General features: G+C 39.3%; 1 protein-coding gene across 8 annotated transcripts in view; it reads left to right on the top strand.

Annotated features, from left to right (window-relative positions):
• Positions 1-19,070, top strand: part of FHIT (fragile histidine triad diadenosine triphosphatase) — a 1,461,545-nt gene that overhangs the window by 1,182,898 nt on the left and 259,577 nt on the right. For all 8 annotated transcript variants that reach the window (XM_045832303.1, XM_045832304.1, XM_045832305.1 and 5 more), the window contains one exon: positions 5,064-5,093. In XM_045832303.1, the coding sequence (XP_045688259.1) occupies positions 5,064-5,093 (30 nt within the window). The remainder of the gene's footprint in view (positions 1-5,063; positions 5,094-19,070) is intronic.

Genomic DNA, 19,070 nt, shown 5'->3' with positions numbered 1-19,070 from the left:
TATTTTGTCTGTTATTAAGTATTGCTATCCCAACTTTGTTTTTCATGTCCATTTGGAATTTTCCCCCCATTCTTTCACCTTCAGCCTGTGTAGATCTTTTGTTCTAAGGTGGGTCTCTTGTAGACAGCATATATATGAGTCATGTTTTCTTATCCATTCAGTTGCCCCTTATATTTTGATTGGAGCATTCAATCCATTTACATTTAGGTATTATTGATAAGTATTTATTCATTGCCATTTTTTTCTTTTATACAAGTGCTCCTCTCTTTCTCTCTATTTCTTTTTCTTAAAGTAGTTCTTTTAGCATTTGTTGCAATGCTGCTTTAGTGGAGACGTACTTTTTTGCCTTTTTTTTTGTCTGGGAAACTTTATTTTGCCATCCATTTTAAACGAGAGCCTTGCAGGGTATAGTAGTCTTTGTTGCAGGGCTTTGCTTTTCATTACTTGGAATATTTCATGCCATCTCCTCCTGTCATGTAGTGTTTCTGTTGAGACATCAGCTGATAGCCTTATCAGAGCTCCCTTGTATATTACTTCCTGTTTTTGCCTTGCTGCCTTTAAGATTCTCTCTTTGTCTTTGAATTTTGGCATTTTAATTATGATGTGTCTTGGAGTGGGCTTCTTTGGTTTCATATTGATTGGGACCCTCTGTGCTTCCTTAACTTGCATGACTTTTTCCCTCACCAATTAAGGGAAGTTTTTCTGACTTATTTTTTTCAAACAGGTTTTCTATCCCTGGCTGCTTTTCTTCTCCTTCTGGATATTCCTATGATGTAAATACTGTTATGTTTCATGTTGTCTTTCAGCTCCCTTAAACTATCTTCACTCTTTTTCAGTCTTTTTTCATTTTGTTGCTCTAACTGGGTGTTTTTTATTACCTTGTCTTCCAGCTTACTGATTCAATCCTTTGCTTCATCTAGCTTGCTTTTAATTTCTTCTAGTGTATTCTTTATTTCAGATACTGTGTTCTTCATTTCCTCCTGCTTCTTATTCATGGTTTCTATGTCCTTTTTCATGATGATGTAGTTCTCACTAAGTTCCCTGTAGATACCATATAGTTTCTTGTTGTTCTCACTAAGTACCTTGAGTATCCTTATAACCATTACTTTGGACTCTGTGTCTGACAAATTGCTTGCCTCAATTTCATTTAGCACTTTTTCTAGGGATTCTTTCTTTCCTTTCAATTGGTAGTTGTTTCTTTGTCTCCCCATTTTAGGTGGTTCCTTTTGTTTGTCTCTGCATATTAGATTGATTTGCTTTGACTCCCTGTCTGTGGGGTGGGCTTCTGTGGTAGGAGACCAGCTGCGACCCAGTGGTGCAGTCTCCTCAGGAGTCACGCAGGGGTGATTTCCTGAGCTGGGTGCTCTAGGAATGGCCTTTATGCAGGTTATGTGGGCTCACTTGTTGTAATTGGGTTTGAGTTGTTGTTGGCTTGTTTGTTCGTGAGTTCTCCCCTCTGGCTTGCTCCCCTCTGGTTGGTGAGAGTTACAATACCCACCACATCTTGTATGCTTTTATACAGGTACTTCCAGAACAAAAGAAAGCAACCTAGCAAAAAAAAAAATCCACACCAACACAAATACCTCTCAACTACAACCACAATCACAATATCAACAACAAATGAGCAAATGTTAATAAAAGTGGAAATAGAATAATAATTTATAAGAAAGGAAAAAGAATAGGAGATGACTAACAAAAATAAGGCAAAATGGAATAAGAATAGGGAAGAGTGTAATGTGAAGTTTGAAATAAGAAACTAGTGAAAAAATTGGGGGAAAAATTAAAAAATGACCACCACTGCAATATCCACAGCAACTGAGCAAAGAGAAATAAAAATTGAAAGAAAATAAGGATATCATAGGAGAGGGAAAAATAATGTGAGGTGACTAGTGGAAAGAAAAAAATTTTTTTAAAGATTTTATTTATTTATTTTTAGAGAGGGAAGGGAGGGAGATAGAGAGAGAGAGAGAGAGAAAGAAATATCAATGTGCGGTTGCTGGGGGTCATGGCCTGCAACCCAGGCATGTACCCTGACTGGGAATCGAACCTGCAACACTTTGGTTCACAGCCCGCGCTCAATCCACTGAGCTGCACCAGCCAGGGTGAGAAAAATGGTTTTGAGTGGATGGAAGGAGGAGAAATTATGAGAGTGAGGAGTAGAAACAAGGCGTAGAAAGGGAAAAAATAAAATTTAACATGAAAATAAAAAAGGGAAGGAAGAAGGCAACTGGAGTAAGAGAAGGGATAGTAAAATATGAGATTTGAAATTAAACTAAAATAAAACATAGTGAAATAATAGGACCAAAATTGAAGAAAAAGAATGTTAAAAAGCTATGCAGGAAAAAAAATAATGCAAATAATGATAAAGGATGAGGTGGGATTTGTCTCAACAGAGTTTAATTTTGTCTACTGCCTTCTCCTTCTGGATCCATCTTTGGTAATGTTAGCTGGTATTCTTGTCTAGCCTTCAGCAGCCTGTTTGAAGCTACAAGCAATCCACAGTCTGTGGCTGTCTCCTTCAGACTTGGCTGGTCCTTGCTCTTCTGCCCTGCTGGCTTTTTATCAGCATAAGGGCTGAGGATAGTTCATGTAATGTCCAACAGCACCACATGTATGGCCTCCACCTGCCCCTTGAGGGGACTTCATGTGTGATAGGGAGGGTAGATCCCTGGTTCTCCCCTGGGCGTCACTGTTCAGTCTTCAGGGAAGATGGTGGGTGTATTCCACTGCCCCTGTGCCACATATCTTGGTCTGTCCCAGATTATGTACAATAATGTATAGTTTCTGATAAATTAGCTGTCTGCTTCATGTCAGGGGCTAATCTGTGTAAAAGGGTGAGCTCTTTCCTGCTTGGTGCTAATAGTAGCTCTGTGTAGGAGCCAAGGCTGTGCGAGACCCTCAATACCCCTTACTGTGCCCATTTCTAATATCTCTGCTCTGCTGGTTTCAATGAGGAACCAACATAGCTTGTTGCATTTGATAAAAGTTCATAAGTGGTTCTTTTGGAGATTCTCTTTTCCCCCTGCAGACATGCACCTGGCAGGGGGTTCTTGAGCTTGGTCTTACTGTTCTGCAGTTTGCAATCTTGCAGGTGGGGGTTGGGCACACTTTATTCTTCACAGAGGTTTGTGTTCTGTGGTGTGAGGGGTCCTACCTGGCTGCAAAGAATCTCAGGCATTCAGCTCTTGCCCATCTAACTTCCAGCCCACTGCTCTTGTAGAAGACTGAGATCCTAACTTTCCATTTTGTGTTTATCCCCCTGCTCACCAGCTGCACTTGGTGGGGCCCTGAAGTCCTTTTGCTGTGAAGCTTTCTGATTGTCCCGCCCAGCAGGATTCAGTGGGAACAAGCTGCACTTTCAATCTGATTTCTTTGCTGGTGGGACACTTGTGTACGCATGTGGGGACCCTACCCAGCCACGCTTAAGCTTCCCTTTTAAAAACTCTCTGTATGGCACCCACACCAAAACACCAAGTCCCTCACCAGCTCTCCATGCACACCATTTCCCCAAAGAGCAAAAATTTTCTCTTGGTCTGGGCTGACTGCATCCTGCCAGTGCCTCCAACAGTTTTAGGAGATAGAATTTTTCTCTGGAACTCTCCTGGTTTGCTCTGTAGCTATAAATATGCTGTTCACTGTGTGTGTGTGTGTGCGTAGCCTGAGTCTCCCTGATTCCTTATATCCTCCCCAGTCTCTCTTGATTAGGGATGGGAATTCTCTGTGCAAGACTGAAAACCCCTGCTCTGAAAGGGGAGGGAGCTACTAAGCTGCATTTTCTGTCTGGTCTCTCCTCTGCTGCAGGTGCTTCGCATGAGGTGTTTCCCCTTCAACTTATAAAATCTCTTACAAAATAGTGCAAAGCATATTCTGAACCACTTGACTTCAAAAATTCCTATCAGCTGAGATTTCATTGATTGTTTAGATCACTTGTAAGAAGATCAGCTGAAAATCTGTTTTGGGGCACAAGCAAGTGAGTTCAGCTTCCATTTATTCAGCTGCTATCTTTGCAAGCTCAAATGTCTTTTAACTTTAACCCATAGTAAGATATATATTTATTTCACAAACATGTATACCCTCACATACACATATGTAGATATAGAAAACCAGGATTTCACAAGACAATGTTTACCCCTTCTATACATTCTAATAATTTTTGTTCTGTTATTTTATTTGTTTTGTTTTAGTATTTATCACAAGCCATTAAGCTGACTTCCTTACCTACTAATGGGTTGTGCATCAAAGTTTGAAAACCACTGGTTATAGAGTTCTTCTTATCTCTGCCTTTCCCACCTCCCCCACCCCCTCTCTCCTCCTCACTTCAGGGCAAGATTTCTCATCCCCTTAGTATAGGTCATAGAGGTAGAAAGACTCGCCTGAATTTACAATGTCCTAATTTTGGGATTTCTGATTGTATAGACATTTCTTGTTCTGCTATCTCAATCCTGCTAAACCCCTTTGACTTTGCATTGTGTTTGGTGACTGCAATGAGGTTGCTCATCTTCAACCAAAAGGATAATTTTGTTGGGCTTCAGAAAACTGAGAGGAGGAACCAGAATGGGGCAAGAGCCAAGCTACAATGAATACTCCCATCTTTCTCCTCCAGCAAGGGCATGCTCTTGAGTGTTTGTGCCATAAGAGACAGGCCACCTTGATTAATGAATTACAGGAATAGCAGATTTCCTGAACAGAAATTTAAAGTAGTCAGATAGTAATTAAATTATATCTGATTTAAAGATAATCAAGAGATGTGATACTTTACCTCCCTGAACATTTTCAGCTTTCCTTTAATGCAGTTGAAACCATAGCTGGGAGCAAAGAGCATGTAAAGTTGCAAGGGCTTGGCTCCCTGGATAATTTATATCATTTTTATACATAACTTCTCACTCTCGGACAGAAATGAAGAACTGTCTGGTCCGACATAGTTGAAGCAAATGGTTCCCAGAGAATACTATAAATTAACACAAAAAGAAATTGGATCTAAATTATTAACAGGCAATATTTCTGAATAAGCAGGAGATACCAGCTCTCTGTTCTCACCCCTGTATTTTTCTTCCTCCTTCTAGGACGGCCCCGAAGCTGGACAGACTGTGAAGGTGAGTGCTTATTATGTGAATACAAGTTAATAAAGGGCAATTGTGAGCCCTAATAAAAACTTACACTGAGTCATTTGCAGCACGTTGCTGTTTCATTATGTAATCTTTGAGGTCAGAGAGCCCCTCAGTGTTAGAGACATAAATCCTGACATTATAAACTATACCAAACAATGTGTTTCCCATTAGTTTACAAGACCTTTATCTTTTGTAATAAAATTATTATTGTGTAAATGCTAAAACAGAATCTAAATCAAGGAGTCCTAAAACAAAAACTGAAGTCAAGAGACTTCGTGTGAGGCAATCTCTAGGAAAGAGCACACATACTGGGCGTGGATTTGTGGGTCCCATTCCAGCCTGGGTGTCTTTGACAAGGCTTTGGGCTCTTAGCACAGTGTTTTGCCTTTTCATTCTAGAGTGAAGGGCTCATAGATATGGGTTCCCCAGACTGCCCCTTTACCCCTTGGATCTGCTTTTCTCTCTGTCCTCTCCACCCACAGACCTACTTTCCTCCCTTTTTACTTAGTACTAAATTCTAACTTAATGGAGTCAGTGAAGCTCAGAGATGGGTTTTAAGTGTGCTAGAAAAGGAAAGGAAATTTATTAGGATAGTCCCTGCTTTCCCAGTAAAGTAAAAGACAAAAATCCTGTCGGATTCTGAAAGCTGGGTTTCAGCCCCCTGAATTCCTATGCAGTTAGGTCCCATGCCTAAATCATAGTAAAGCACCCCCTGCCCCTCTGCCACCAGTGCTAGAAATCAGAAGCAAGTCAGGCTGGGGTGTTAATGTTACACTTTGTGAAGTAAAGTTTTATGGCTCTGACCCTGGTTGTAAGTGTAGAAGATAATATGGTAATGCTTAGTATCAAACAGTGTTAACATAGTTCTCTTTTGATCTTAGTTTGCATGTGGCTTTAAAGTTTAACTTAGCTGCAGTGGAACTTTTAAAATAGAATATCTAGGAAGTACTTTTGAGCAGGGAATGTTCTATAGGGACTGCCAACAAATTTCAAGTAATAAAAAGACTGTTACTGACCTATAATGTGATAGGGCAGAGGGGACACGGCTTTATCCCACTCCACTGTCCACCCCCATGCCAGGCTTCTAAATATGCAAATGTTAAAAAGAGTGTAATGGAAGTAGTTTCTTTTTGCTCCTTAAAATGCAAAACACAAATGTTTAAACCTGGTTACTAGTTTTTTCAAAACTCAATATTCAAATGTAAATTCTAGTAATACCAGATTAGTTAGATGCATCATGGAATATCCATCTGATCAAATTTCTTCAGCCCTTGATGGTAACACCATACAGGCATGGCTGCTAACACAGGAGGATCTCAGACCAAAACAAGTGAAATGCACAGATTGGTAATATGCACATGTCACACATAGCTACTATTTATATGATCATATAGTTTATAGGATCTTGAAATTTCATTTCAGAATTCTGAAGGGGACATGAAAATCATTTCTATACAAGCAGACTTTGCACGTAGACAGAGCATCATTGAGTGGTTAGTGGGGGCCAGAGACTGAGGAGTGTGGGATGTGACTGCTGTTGGGTCAGGATTTCTTTGTGGAGTGATAAAGATGCTGTGGGATTAAATATTGGTGATGGTTGTGCAATTTTGTGAATAGTCTAAAAACTAATGAATTGCACACTTCAATATGGTAAAGGTTATGGTATTTGGGTTATATCTCAATTAAGAATAATAAAATAAGACACATATTAAAGAACAGACAAGAACCACACCTAGCAGGGCTGAGCGCTGTGGCTGTAGACCCTCTAACTACCATAGTGACCACTCTTTGATGTCCCAAATATCTGGCCAGTTTTTTTTAAGGTTTTGTTAACTTTAACAGTGAGGATAGAGTAATTCTTGGCATATAGGACTTATAAATGAAATGAGGAATATGATTATTATCATCACCACCATTATTATTCAGCTTAATTTTTTTACAGTTCTACTTTTTTAAAAAAATATTGTCTTTCAGATATTTCAATTTTTTCCAACCTAATAACAGAATTTCTCCTACATGAATTAGTGGGACCATCTCTAATTCTCTGTGGGATATAAAATGGTTAAAATAAATAATCATACATATAAAAACCTTAGTGGGTGACAAAGTTTTGAAAACTGTCCTTTTAGACGAAGTCTACATATCTAAAGTTGTCTAATCTATGTCTTTCCAAGTGTAATTCTTATACAACCTATATGAAAATTGATTTTGGTGTTAGTTGTTTTTTTTTTTTTTTAAATTGATTCTCAGCCCTTGTTCTAAATCAGGGGTGTCAAACTCATTTTCAGCAGGGGCCACATCAGCCTCGTGGTTGCCTTCAAAGGGCTGAAATAATTTTAGGGCTTTGTAAATGTCACTGCTGCTTAACTACTAAGGAGTTGAAATTACATTCAGCCCTTTGAAGGCAACTGCAAGGCTGATGTGACCCCCGGTTAAAATGAGTTTGACACCCTTGTTCTAAATCTACTGATTTAGAATGTTTGTAGGTGGGGTGTAGGTATCTTCACTGTTAAGAAGCACACCCCATAATTCTTTTCAGATTGTAGGTATTTAGTGGCCTTGCTATTTTATGGTAATAACATATAGGTGGTAATGGCCATGTAAACTTGACCCATGAAGTCAGTCTTGTAGTAGGCAGCAGATCCAGGAAGCAAAGCAGCATCTTTAATTGTCAGCTGTTCAGTTCAGAAAGTACACTTCAAGACTGAGCACTTTCTATTTTGAAATCCACTCAACCCTTGAGGTTGCACACCTCAAGGCAGCACCTGCTAGCCTGCCATGGAGAATACAGTGACTGCTCTCTTCATCTTTGCCTCTGTGTCTGACTCTTAGTGTTCTGCATGATGCCTGGGCTCTAAACATTTTTGCCTCATGTGGGTTGGTAAGAGCAATAAGCCTAGTAATGATCTCTTCCCCAAAGCAACTACTGTTATTGTCAGTAACTGTGTACCACTGAGTTTGCTCCATGAACATGGTACCACTTTAGGGTTTTTAGTTTCAAGGGCTTTAAAGTTTGCTTTGTGAAGAAACAAGGCTGTAGCAGGAAAGAGAAATATCAAAGTAAAAATAATGACCTCTTATTTCTTGACTGATTATGAATTCTCCTTTTGAGTTTAAAAATAGTAGATCACTGCCCCCCATGAGGTAATCATTGCGATGATTTGGAAGTCCTGCAGGATTGAGAAACGATCTCTTTCTGCTGGTCTCGGCCACATATCACCATATGTGTGTACATATCACCTTAGACATGCATAGCTGTAGATCGCTGTGTTTATCAGCCTTCCCCGACGCCCTGCCCCATCTGAAGTAGCCCTCCTAAGCTCTTTACTCTCTGTTCTGTTGCCTCATTTGATTCCCTTTGAGAAATTCTTTACTGACTTTTATTTCTCTTTGTTTTTGTTCCTGTACCTGTGTTGTCTCTGTAATGTGAGCTTCATGAGGACTTGCATTTTATCACTGTTTGCTTCAGATCTTCTGGGTGGAGTGGGAAGGAGAATGAGGATGATAATGGGACTTCACTTGATAGAACAAATCTCTGCTCCTGACTTTCTAAGTTCAGTTGGCATGAAGTAGCAGATTATATGCACTTGTATTCCATTTTGCAGCCAGGGGTCTGGGTTTCCTGGAACTTCCATTAAGAATATCTCATATTTCAGCTGTTGCTGACTAAGAACAAAATGTCCACTATTCAAGCACCAAAGTTGTGCTCCAAAGTGTGGTTTCAGCTAGTGAAGTCATTAAGGCAGTGTTTAGCCTTTTAAAAGGGATGCTGCACCCTGGTTGGTGGCTTAGTTTGTCATAGCATCAACCTGTAACCAAAAGGTTGTGGGTTTGATTCCCAGTCTGGGCATGTTCAGGAGGCAACCAACTGATGCTCTCTCTCACATCAATGTTTTTCTCTCTCTCCCTTCTTCTCTCTCTAACAGCAATGGAAAAAAATCCCTTGGGTGAGGATAAAAAGAAAATAATAATAATAAAGTAAAATAAAAAAAATAAAAGGGGGTGCTCCTTAATAAGTTTAATGTGAGCTCTCTTTTAGAGCAATTACAATGTTTGTATCTTTGAATGGTAGGGTGTTTGAGGTATATTAAAGAGAGAAATTTGTGGCAGGAAGGTAATCTAGAATCTCAAAAGAGCTATTTATAGAATATGCTAGCTTACACTCTTCTGTGTTTATAGTGCTTGAATCTTCTACTTAGATATTTAATTTTTTGGTATCAATGCAGTGGTAAGTGTTTTTTAATAACTGTTGAGATATTAGCAATTATTTTTCAGATTGCTTAGAGAAGAACAAGAAAAGGATTCTTTTAAAGATGTGTGATTAAAAACAACAACAACAACAATCTAAACTTTTTCATTCGTTGAGGAGTTTCTGTGGTCCTAGGACAGATTTTCTACAAGGAGATTTGGGAATCATTTTAGTTCCTGAACAAAGAGGGCATTTTAGCTCTTCAAAAAGTCCAGAAGTTACTATAGTTTGGCATCAATCAGAAGTCCCATAGCAATATTAGCTCTACTAAATTACTAGCTGTGTACCTTTGGGCCAGCCTCTTAACCTCTTGGAACATCCATTTACACATTTCTTGAGCAGGGAAAACTCTATCTATTGTACTGAGTGATGGTGAGGAGAAACCAACGTGAATAGATAGTTCAGCCTATCACATATTGTCCCTAGGACTTGATGCATGTTTCTTAATCTTAATCTCAGCCTCAGTTTTCTTATTTGTAGAATAGGCTAAGGCTGGGCTTTAGGGAATTTATCTGGTATTGAGATTGTCTATGGCCCTGATGAATTCATCTGATTATTATACACTGAATTCTTTCACTATTAATTATTACCTTTTAGCTTCAATTCTTGAGACATCTTTCTCCTGATCACATGAATTGTGCTATTTGAATATCTTCTTTGAACTTGTTATAAAAGAGACCACTTGAACATTTAGAAATCTGTCTTATTAATTGGCTGGGGGGGATCTCTATCCTGGTATTTTTAGTTTCTGGTAATGAGTACGACATGGTTCAGAGCCAACAGTGTACTTCACAATTACCTGAAGTCTGTTTTCACAGAACAGAAACCTGACTGCTTCCTACACTTATTCAGTCGGTCTGGTGTGGGAGCAAGGACTCTGAATTTTAAGAGACACTGTAAGTGGTTCTTACACACACTTCACTCCAGTGTAAAGCCACTTACCAAAGAAGTGACAGGATGTGGGGGAATCTCCACATAGCTGCTTGCTTTCAACCTAAATGAATTTGTAAAATTTTGTGTGCACAAAAAGGAGAAATCGACAGTTTAAGAATGAAAGTGATTTTTCTTGACTGTTATTTATTAATTTCATCTAGAAAAACTTCAAGAGAGCAGTAATTTGCCAGGAAACTTTATCCTTTATTAAGGCAGTGATAAAAAGTGCCTTGCCTTTGTTTATACCTAATGCATGTATTTACTGCTGGAAGAATTAGTATCCTCAGTATGAAGTAGCTTTTATCTTGTGGAATTGCCTTACAATTTATACCTCTGCTGCTGTTAGATGAATCGAATTTGCCTGAGTTCAGTAAACCAAAAACAATTTCAGTGCTTGGGGGTTTGGGTGTATGTGTGAGAGTGGGTGCCTCCAAGCCCCCTTCTCCTCTGACATGTATATGTCTCTGACTCTTTCCCTGGTGATTTGCAGTCAAAACCCTGGTCCTTGGCTCTCTAGGCGGCAGAAGGGATCATGAGCCTTCCTGTCTCCTATGTGAAACTTTCTCTCTACTACCAAACCCTCAAGTCCTCTTCTAAGTCAGTATCAAATCATTGCATTTTTCCATTTCTAATTGGCTAACTTTGATTTGCATGATGCCATCTGGGTCAAAGCCCTGAAAGACAAATTAACCAAGCCCCTTGGTATTCTCCTGTTTCAAACTCACAGGCATCTTAGGTGGGTTGAAGATGGATTGAGGGTAGAGGAAAAATGTCACCAGGATTAAAATATACTCATGAAGAGGGAGGGCCCTGGTGGCAGATGGCCTGGTTTCAATTGTAGACCCTGATCCCAGAGACATGGTCTACAATTTGTATGACCCAGCAAGAGTCAGCCTTTCCTAGTTCCAGCATCCATTTATAGATTTATAAAACCAGGGGTCTTGATGGCCCCCAAGCTGCTAGGGATGTTGTGAAGACCAAATGAATTGGTGAATGCAAATAAATGCCTTTAAAATATTCCTTGGCATGTAGGGATGTCTCAAAAAAATGCTTGCTATTAATTTTAGAACTTTCACTTAATCCTCACAGCCCTCAGGAGTGGGCATTAATAGTTTATACCAGTGGAAACTAAGCTTTATAGAGGTAAAATGATTCAGGAAAAAACACACACAGTTGACCAGAGGGATAGGATTCAAACTCAGGCCTGTGCAAAAGCCCAACTCTCTGGAATATCAGGTGGCCAGCTTTTGCTACAAACACCTTGTACCCAGCAAGCACGGTCAAGTATCTGCAGGAGAGGTTTTGTAAATATGTTGTCACTCTGAACACAAATTCATCTGCACTATTTGGCTCTGCTTGGAATAATAAAAAATACCCAGAGGACTGTCCTTGTTTAATTTATTACGCAGATGAAGGTTAACTAACCTAATGTTGCTTTATTGCTGTATGTCAATTTATAGCAGAATTATGTTTTGGATGTTTAGTTTTTTTTTCTTACTGCTACCAAACAAATTCCTTTAGTAATTAGAGGCTCTGATGTAGCGAAGTGGATATTTGGCTGTTAACTTAATTTTGAAATTTGTAACACAAAAATGTGGCAAATACTGCAGATGCATTGTTAATGACAGTGCTTCACAGGTTTCGGCAGACGGCCTTTTAAATGTGCCCTCAGGGCTCAGGGGTTTTATTTAAGCACTATCAAATCAAATATCCCGTGAAAGGCAAAGTGCTTTAGAGACCCTAAAAAGCTACATAAATGTAAGATGTTATTATTCAGAATTGCCTTCTTAATTGTATTGATGCGGTAAGGGCAGTTACTCACTGGTGTCATTTTGCTATGAGACACTAGGTGCTCAGTAAACAAAAATAGTGATTTTGCTCTGTATGTTTTGGCCTGGGAAATAGAAAAGTTCTCTAATTCCATGTATCTACCTCATTGTAGGTTCAGAGCTTTAAATCTGTGACATCTAAATAATTGGCTTCTCTAAAATGTCAGTTTTGTAAAAGAAAAAAAGGAAAGACAAGGTAAAATTATCTCAGACCAATTAATCATGCAACAAGGATTCTGTACTTTTGATTAAACACAAAAGCTCAATTTGGGCTCCGTAGATGAGCCATCTGTTCTAAACCACACCACACACCTTAAATACAGAATGGGGATTTAACTGCCATAAAATAATGTGTGCTTTAGTGGAAGTTGGACATTTAAGCTGAAACAAATTCAGATGATGTTACAAACATTGCTTCGGGAGTTATTAACAGCAGAAATAATACAATATAAAATGTGGTTACTTAGAGGCTATATATATAAATTTTAAAAAAGCAAATCTATACATCACTTAGAGATATGGACACAAATAGGGTCAGGGTTTGCCAAGGGAGGTGGTAAGGAGGAGCACACCATTGGATGTAACGGTACCCAGGGGCCTTCATACCACAGATAATGTTTTATTTTTAGAATTAATGGGTATCATTATTTTACTTATCTATTTACTATCTTAATATTATAAATGTATTTTAAAATATGTAGTTATTTCTTTTCTGGCCAAGACGGAGGCATAGGTAGAAATCCTTTGCTTCCTCACACAACCAAAACATGATAGCAACCAATCTAAAATCAATAAACAACCAAAATCACCAGAAAATCAAACTGCATGGAACTCCAGCAACTAAGGAATTAAAGAAAAAATCAGCCAGAACAACCAGACTGGTGAGGTGGAACACACAGGCCAACTCAGAAAAAAACAGGGCAAGATGGCTGAGGGGCGGGGCTTCATGGGAGGGACTGACTTATGGGGAACTGGGACTCAGAGCTGACTGTGGGCTAAGGCTGGGGTTGCCCAGGTGAGAGATACTTCCAGTCTGACACTAGATTCTGTTAGAAAGTGTGCTAGAGATGTGCAAGAAAGCTGCATTGTTCCCTCTCTGGCCCCTCCCACACAGGCAGTCCAACAAAGAGGGTTGCCCTGCTTGGGTGAATACCTAAGGCCCCGCCCCCTACAACCTACCAGCTGCTCCAAGACAAAAAAATATGGCCCAAATGACAGAACACAGCAAAACCTCAGAACTAAGGCATGAGGAGATTGCCAACCTATCTCATGGAGAATTTAAAGCCCTGGTAATCAAAATGCTCACAGAACTGATTGAGCTTGGTCAAAAAATGAAAGATAACCAAAATGAGATAAAGCAAAATATTCAGGGAACCAACAGTGACAAGAAGAAAACCAGGATTCAAAGCAACGATTTGGAACAAAAGGAAGAAATAAATATCCAACTGGATCAGAATGAAGAAACAAGAATCCAAAATAAGGAAGAGAGGCTGAGGATTCTCTGGGACAACCTGAAACATTCCAATATCTGAATTATAGGGGTGCCAGAAGGAGAAGAACAATAGCAAGAAATTGAAAACTTATTTGAACAAATAATGAAGGAAAACTTCCCCAATCTGGCAAAGGAAATAGACTTCCAGGAAGTCTAGGAAGTTCAGAGAGTCCCAAAGAAGCTGAACCCAAAGAGGAACACACCAAGGTTGGTGACATCATTAAGTTACTCAAGATTAAAGACAAAGAGAAAATCCTAAAAGCACCAAGGAGACAGTTACCTCCAAAGGAGTGCCCATAAGGCTATTAGCTGATTTCTCAAGAGAAATCTTACAGGCAAGAAGGGGCTGGAAAGAAGAATTTGAAGTCATGAAAGGCAAGGACCTACATCCAAGATTACTCTATCCAGCAAAGCTATCACTTAGAATGGAAGGGCAGATAAAGTGCTTTCCAGATAAGGTCAAGTTAAGGGAGTTCATTATCACCAAGCCCTTATTATATGAAATGTTAAAGGGACTTATCTAAGAAAAAGAAGATAAAAAATATGAACAATTAAATTACAACAAACTCACAACTATCAACAATGAACCTAAAAGAAAAGAAAAACAATGAAAACAAAAACTAAGCGAACAACCAAAACAGGAACAGAATCAGAGAAATGGACATCACACAGAGGGAGTTCAGTGGCAGGGGGAGTGGGGGGCGAGGAATGGGGGAGAAAGGTAACAGGGAAAAAGAATCATAAATAGTAGGCATAAAATAGACAGGGAAAGATAAAAAATGGTATAGGAAACAGAGGACTCAAAGAACTATATGTACAACCCATGGACATGAACTAAGGCGGGTGGAAATGCTGGAGGGTTGGGGGGACAGGCTGGAGGGGAGATAAAGGGGGAAAAATTGGGAAAACTGTAATAGTATAATCAATGAAAAACACTTAAAAAACAAAAAATAAACTGTGGAGTGACAAAAAAACATTTTAATTAAATAAACTGAAAAAGAAAAACAAAATATGTAGCTATCTCTATAATTTTTATTCCAGAGGGGGCTCATTGGAAGAATTTTTTTATTAAGAATGACTATTATAATTCATTCCTTTTGCCTTATGTCTTTAGTATATAACAAGTTCTCACATCTCTTATCTTCAGATGGCTGACAGTGGGGCCCTTGAAACTGATTTTTGAAAAGTCCACAGTTGATTCTAATGGTTTCCCAGCTTTATGGCCTGCTGTTTACATAAATACATTCTGATTCTTGATCTGGGTGACCTGTACTTGATTCTTACTCCCATGTTCATCTTGAATTATTCAGTCCCTTTCAGGAGCTCTTCTTTGTTCCTTTTGCCAGAGCCATTAATAAAGTAATCCTCAAGCTCCAAAGAGCAGCTAGAAATGTAAGGGTTTGATGACTGAGCCTGGGTCAGATGGAAACCAGCTTAATGAAGAATAGATATGGCAACCTGCAGAGCCACAGACATGAAAGAATTAGAATAATGACCTTCCTAATGACAGACATTTGAGTGAAAAATATTGGGTTGGTAAGAATCTGTAATGGCCCTCAGGCCAAACAGTGAGAAATTTGAAATTCTTCCCTGCCTTCTCTGTGAATTATGTTAGTGCTGGGAAAGGGTAACTTTAAAATTTTAACTTCACATGTCATGAGGCATCAATTCTACACCTGTAGTCTCATAGCATCTCAGTCTGTAGTCTGGAAAAGCATCTCACCCACCATTATCAAAGAAATAAAAGTGTCCCTGGCTAGAAGCATTCTAAATGGGACTAATTCCAACCCTCAGTGGGAAGGGACAAAATGATGGTTTGAAATCATTTTGGACTCATTCAACATACAGATAATAGTATTGCATTCTGATAATGAAAACCATTTCTTTCCCTGGTAGTTTATTCTTTTAAATAAGGTTTTCTTGATCTTACATGAAAAATAAACATGAAGTTGTTTAGGATGTTGACTTTGCCTAAAGTGGTTTAGAAGAATAAACAACACTGAGTGAACAAAGTGAACTCACCAAACATACTTTGGGGCAAAATCCATTTATCCTACTGTTCACATTCAAATATCACTACCTGTTCCCTTAAAAATATCTTATCATACTTTCTGTATTGCTGCCCTGAGGAGCAGCCCAACAGGGCATTTTATTTGTGTTTCAATTCATCTGTTGGTTATAAGTGGTATACATTCCCAGGTGTCATCAGTTTCTAGCAGTATAATTTTGATGAAATTCTTTAGCCAGGGAAGGAATAAATGTGATTCCAAGCTCGGCTGTACCATCAGATGACCAGAAATGAAGCTCATTCTTGAGGAAGAAACTCAGAGCCCTAGATAACTTAGAGAATCCCGGAGGGGCAAGAGACCTTGGAAGTCATGTAGTATCATCACCTAAGGTGCAAATGATCTCCCTCTGTAGCCTTCAGATTGGCTTTTCATCTGTCTCTATACCCGGAGACCCAGGAGATGCCTTAGCTGCTTCTGTTTCTAAGCAGCTCTGATCTGTGGTTGATGATGACAGTTCCCTCACTGTCAAATGTGTCCTATTCCCGTCTCCCAGGAAATGGGTGTCCTTCCTACTCATGTTTTATTTTCTAGTATTCAGTCTTTAATTTGTTATTTCATTGCCTACTGTGTGCCAGGTATTGCCACAGGTCCTGTCAGAGCAAGGAGAATGAGACGCAGCCCCTGTCTTTAAGGAGAGTCTTTGAAACAAATGCTATAGTAGAGAAGACTGGGGAGGTTTACAAGTTGTGTAGTTCATATTATTTCCTATGCTAGTGTTTGTTGCCTACTATGTGTCAGATGCTGCTGGGCACTGGGGTGCAATGAAAGAGGAGGCAGGCAATCTCAGCTTGTTTTTCAGCTTCCTTTACTCCCAAATGTACAAATAAAATAATTACAGCTTTTGAGTGGCATTAGGGGGGCTGTGAAAGGGGTTGAGATGGGGTGCGGGTAGAATAGGGGTGGTATAGTTGCTGTAGATAGGGTAGTCAGGAAAGGCTCACTGGAGAGGAGTGAGACTTGAGGAATGACAGGATTCAGCCAAGTGAAGAGCTGGGGTAGAAATTGCTGGGGTGTACTCTGGGCAGAGGAAGTAGCAGTGCAGGTGAGTTTGGCACATTCTAGGTTATGGAGGGTCAGGTGGCAGGAAGTTTGGGTGAGAGAGGTGATGGGCAATAAGTCATAAGAGGTGGACAGCAGAACCGTTATACTGGGTCTTGTATACCCCTGTCAGGAGTTTTAATTGTATGTATTTGGTGTTTGGAATGTATTCTAAAGGCAGAGGATATTTCATATGTGCCTAATATGTTGGGCTACCTTCATTGATTTGTCTTTTTAAAGTTTCTTAGCCTGCTTTCTAGAACTTGAATACTTTTATCTCATATCCATTATGGGCACTGTGGTTGTCTCCCCAGCATACCTTTAACTCCTCCATTATTTGGCAGCCAAGAGTTTAGGATATAGATGAATCCATCTCTAGCTCCAGGTGTGAACCTTGTTTGGTTTAACCCAGTGATTGGCAAGCTTTTTGTAGAAAGCTAGATAGGAAACATTTTAGGCTTTGAGGGACAGTTGGTCTCTGTTGCAATTATACAAGTGCCTGTTAGAGCAGAAAAGGACCCATAGAAAACATGTAAATGAATTTGCATCAATGGGTGTGACTGTATTCCAATAAAACTTTATTTATAAAATAGACAGCTGGATTTGGCTCAGGGACTAGAGTTTATGTAGCCCTGGCCTAAACCAATGTTCTCTGCCATAGTCACGACTTTAATTAATTCTGACCTAAGCCACTTGGAGTGTAGGACTCCCTTGGCTTGTTCCCAGCACCGTGGAGGACTTGTATCCATCTGTGATGGGTTGGGGTGCTTTCTTCTCTAGTACTACCCCTGGAAGCCATCTGATGATTCCTAGGGCAATCTCCCTTACAATGATACAGGGGATGGGGCTGGAAAGGCAGTTATTAGAGAGAAGTTCAATCCTTGGTGACATGATTGGGTTGTTGAATTAACCAGGCCTTGAAGCCTGCACAATCTCTGGACTGTTTGGGTAGGTGATCCTACAATGTCTTCTATTATTTAAGCCAGGTAGAGTTGAATTTTCTGCTACTTCCAATGGAAAACATCCCCAAATAGATCATCAGCTCTGAAATATTCAGTTATTTTTACTTCTTAATATGCTTAAGTGGTAGTTTGAGTAAACCATTTCTCAAGTGCTTCTGTATATCTGCAATACTTATCACATGCAGTAGGTATCTTAGACTGAAAGTCTGTGAATCAGTGGTCAGAGAACTTTACTTCCAACAGCCTTCCTTTGATGCACAACCACAAGGTGGTTCCATTAACTTTAATGATGGTGGTGTTGTGGAAAATGGGCCCTGTTAATCTATTCTTCCCCTTCTTTTTAGAATTAAATCTTACCTTGCAGCTAATTCTTCAGGGTAAGTTATGTGTACCAATGCCACTCATTTCTTGTCTTTTATTAATATATGCAAGACTCTCTCAGGGAGGGAGTGCTAAGTGAGTACATTAAAAATGAATCCACTGTCCCATTTGTTGACTGTGAGAAAACCCCAGAGTCAGGGACATCAATGGATTATTATTGATTGTTGCAAGATCCAATAAAATCATACATATGGGTCAAAACAATTACTGTGGCTACATTAGCAAATTATCAAATCTATAACTCACTTGGAGCTTGGCCTAAGAGATTTTAAATAAAGTACCAGAGAAAGGAAAGTTGTATTTCAGGAATGTGACAACTACAGCTAGGATTGAGAAATTTATGATTTAATTTTCCTTGCAATCTAATTGAGAATAACTATTGGATTTCTAAAAAGTGAACTTTGATTTGATTTTGGTGTCAGACATAAACTGGAAATATGGGTCACTTTATACTTTTCTGAGAGAGTCTGTCAGGAAGGGGAGAAGAAGGTATTCATTGCAAGGAACGATTTTCCTGGGTCATCTGCTATCTTGCCTTCTGTGTTCTTATTTCCTGTGTTCAAGTAATAGGGTTACTCCTGATTCTAGCTGGCTTTTCCCAGAGACTTACTTTCTTACTTTCTTCACCAAATGTGTCAATTTCCCCCTATTTAGAAATAAATCAATTCAGATGAAAGTACCCAGAGCATTCATTTTTCACCATCTAGTAAATGAGTCTCTCTAAAGAACATGAGGTCCTCCCTTTTCAATTCAGTCTTAATAAAATCCTTCTCTTACATGGAGATAGTGGAGAACCATTGACTTTTCAAGGTTTTTCATTGTTGGTGGGCCACTTAGGCAATATGCACTGTGCAAAATGTATATTGTCATGTTTATAGATTTCTGTGCATATTTTCTGAAGATCTAGCCTGAAGTCAGATTGCCCGGTTTAAATTTCTAACCTACAGCATTTGGAAAAATGCTGCTCATGGCACATATCATCCATTAGCCATTATAGCCCCTCATCGGA

The sequence above is a fragment of the Phyllostomus hastatus genome, unplaced genomic scaffold (genome assembly GCF_019186645.2).
Source record: "Phyllostomus hastatus isolate PE091 unplaced genomic scaffold, TTU_PhHast_1.1 phas_contig_16, whole genome shotgun sequence".
NCBI classification, from domain to species: domain Eukaryota; kingdom Metazoa; phylum Chordata; class Mammalia; order Chiroptera; family Phyllostomidae; genus Phyllostomus; species Phyllostomus hastatus.
The sequence above is the reverse complement of the archived record's forward strand: the minus strand, read 5'-3'. Positions and strand labels throughout refer to the sequence as shown.